Source organism: Abrus precatorius, unplaced genomic scaffold, assembly GCF_003935025.1.
Source record: "Abrus precatorius isolate BTA unplaced genomic scaffold, Abrus_2018 Scaffold7, whole genome shotgun sequence".
Taxonomy (NCBI): Eukaryota; Viridiplantae; Streptophyta; class Magnoliopsida; order Fabales; family Fabaceae; genus Abrus; species Abrus precatorius.
Genome location: NW_020874417.1, coordinates 32,751,228 through 32,754,011, shown reverse-complemented (window position 1 = coordinate 32,754,011; position 2,784 = coordinate 32,751,228). Strand labels below are relative to the sequence as shown.

General features: G+C 42.6%; 1 protein-coding gene across 1 annotated transcript; it reads left to right on the top strand.

The window, feature by feature from the left end:
- The first annotated feature begins 692 nt into the window (after nt 1-692).
- LOC113873196 (protein DETOXIFICATION 49-like) lies at nt 693-2,307 on the top strand. Its single transcript, XM_027511222.1, has one exon. It carries the CDS (start codon nt 693-695, stop codon nt 2,298-2,300), a length of 1,608 nt encoding a protein of 535 aa, XP_027367023.1. The 3' UTR covers nt 2,301-2,307.
- The last annotated feature ends 477 nt before the right edge of the window (nt 2,308-2,784 follow it).

Genomic DNA, 2,784 nt, shown 5'->3' with positions numbered 1-2,784 from the left:
GGCACAAAAAAACACAGGCACGATGGTATCTGTGGATGCCTGAGATACTAGTATTTTGGTTGAACAAACCGTTAAGGAGCCTTGTCCCAAGCTGTGCTCCCAGCTATGAAGCAGACAAATTTGAGTTGTCAATTAATTAAGCTATAGATTAAACCCCTAATACTGATGCACAACTTCTTATATATCAAGGGTGAGCATTGATGGACTCTAATCGGCTCTTTGGCTTTTGGTTTACTTACAAAAACGATCATCGTGTAAGTGTCCAAGGACAAGCTTTGTCTGGAAGCAACACTGGCCCTTAATACAACAGAAACCTCGTTTTGGATGATCCTCACTCTCATGTCTTTTAGCTCGAGCATAAGTTAGAACTTAAACTAGAATGCGCTGATTTTAGTTTGATTGGAGTTTATTTTGAACTTGCAATAAGGAAAAAAAACTAACAAATTTCCAACCTCTAAATCTTACTCTTCCAAAGTGGATATGGCCCCTCTTCACTAGTATATAATTTTTAGGCCGGTCGATGATGGACGTTTCCACCCCTCCAAAAGTGCGCTGATTCAAAGCCCATATTCCCTCCCTATAAAACCCACCTCACAACCCCTTCCACAACCCCCTCTCTCTCTCTCTGTTCAACTTTCACGTGTTCCCTAAACCACCCTCTTTTCTTGACAGAGACACAAAAAAGTGAAACTATGTGTCATCTAACTCCCCACCTCACAAGCAAATGCAATTCAAATCCCGAGTATCTAGTTTCAATCGATGACCAAGAGTCAGAGCAACCCAACATGATCACCAGTCCGTTGATCCAAAAAGGCACAACCAAAGCACCACCCCATCTCAGGAGTGCCTTCAAAGAACTCATTTCCATAGCCAAAATAGCTCTTCCCATGATCCTCACCGGCCTCATACTCTATTGCCGTTCAATGATCTCCATGCTCTTCCTTGGCCACCTCGGCGAGCTTGCCTTAGCCGGTGGTTCACTCGCAGTGGGTTTTGCTAACATCACCGGCTACTCAATCCTCTCTGGTCTTGCTGTAGGAATGGAACCCATTTGTGGACAAGCCTTTGGTGCCAAAAAATTCACCCTCCTCGGTCTCTGTTTACAGAGAACCGTTCTTTTGCTTCTCTTCACCTCTGTTCCCATTTCTCTGCTTTGGCTTCACATGAAGCGTATCCTTCTCTTGTGTGGCCAAGACGAAGCCATAGCCGCACAAGCCCAATCCTATCTTCTCTATTCCATCCCTGACCTCTTAGCACAATCCCTTTTACACCCATTGCGAATTTACCTTCGAAGCCAATCCATTACTCTGCCTCTTACTCTCTGTGCCACCTTGTCAATTTTTCTTCACATACCCATCAATTTTCTTCTCGTTTCTCACCTTAATTTGGGGATCAAAGGCGTGGCTTTGAGCGGGGTCTGGACTAACTTCAACCTCGTGGCCTCTTTGGTTCTTTACATAGTCTTCTCTGGCACACACAAGAAAACATGGGGAGGTTTCTCTTTTGAATGCTTCACACAGTGGAAATCACTTCTCAACTTGGCCATTCCAAGCTGCATTTCAGTGTGTCTGGAATGGTGGTGGTATGAGCTCATGATTTTGCTATGTGGGTTGTTGATAAATCCAAAAGCAACGGTGGCTTCCATGGGGATTTTGATCCAAACAACCTCTTTGCTCTACATTTTGCCATCATCAATAAGCTTCAGTGTGTCCACTAGAGTGGGGAACAAACTAGGCGCACAAAAGCCATCAAAAGCGAGGGTCTCTGCTATCGTGGGCCTCTCTTGCAGCTTCATGTTGGGTGTCTCAGCTTTGGTTTTTGCTGTGATGGTTAGAAACATATGGGCCAGCATGTTCACGCAGGACAAAGAGATCATAACCCTGACATCATTGGTGTTGCCGATAATAGGGCTTTGTGAACTAGGAAACTGTCCTCAGACAACGGGGTGTGGGGTGCTAAGAGGCACTGCAAGGCCTAAAGTTGGAGCGAACATCAACTTAGGTTGTTTCTACCTTGTTGGAATGCCTGTGGCTATTTGGCTTGCTTTCTTTGCTGGCTTTGACTTTCAAGGCCTTTGGCTTGGCTTACTTGCAGCTCAGGGTTCTTGTGCTGTTACCATGTTGATTGTTTTGAGTCAAACTGATTGGGAGGCTGAGGCTCTAAGAGCCAAGCAACTAACCACAACCACTGTTGTTGATGACAGCAAAGAGGTTTGTGCCGAGAAGCCACCCAAAGCTGAAATCAAGGAAGATTCTTTATCATTAGCTCATTCGGATCAAGATAAACAATCCTGGGTTTAACTTTTTCTTTTTTGACCAAAAGAAAAAAAATAACGGGGGGAAGAGAGAGAGAGAGATCTATTAGGAATTTGTCTTTAGCTGTATAGGGAAGGAGAGCTTGGTGACAGAGGATGACTTTTTAGGTCTTAATATAATTTTAGATCCAAGGGTGGATCGAGGGATTTAATTTAACTAAAATTATGTTACTTATGTGTAAAAAGGTTTTCACGTAATTATCATCATTACCAGTTTTGTTCTCTTTCTAATTTCTATTCACCAATATATCAAATCATTCACAATCGTCTATTTCGGTTAATTAACTTGCACGTTATATACAACTAATATTACTTATTTAACCCATGCCGTTTCCAACATGTTTTGTCGTCTTTCCTGTTTTTATGCCCGCCTTCTGATAAAAGAATGCACTATACAGCTACGAGTAGATAATAGTGTTATCCTCTTCTCATGTTAATTTTCGTCAAATTATAAAAAGTATATTATTTGT

Coding starts and splice junctions, on each gene's coding strand:
- LOC113873196 (XM_027511222.1), top strand. CDS start 693: ATGTGTCATCTAACTCCCCACCTCACAAGCAAATGCAATTCAAATCCC.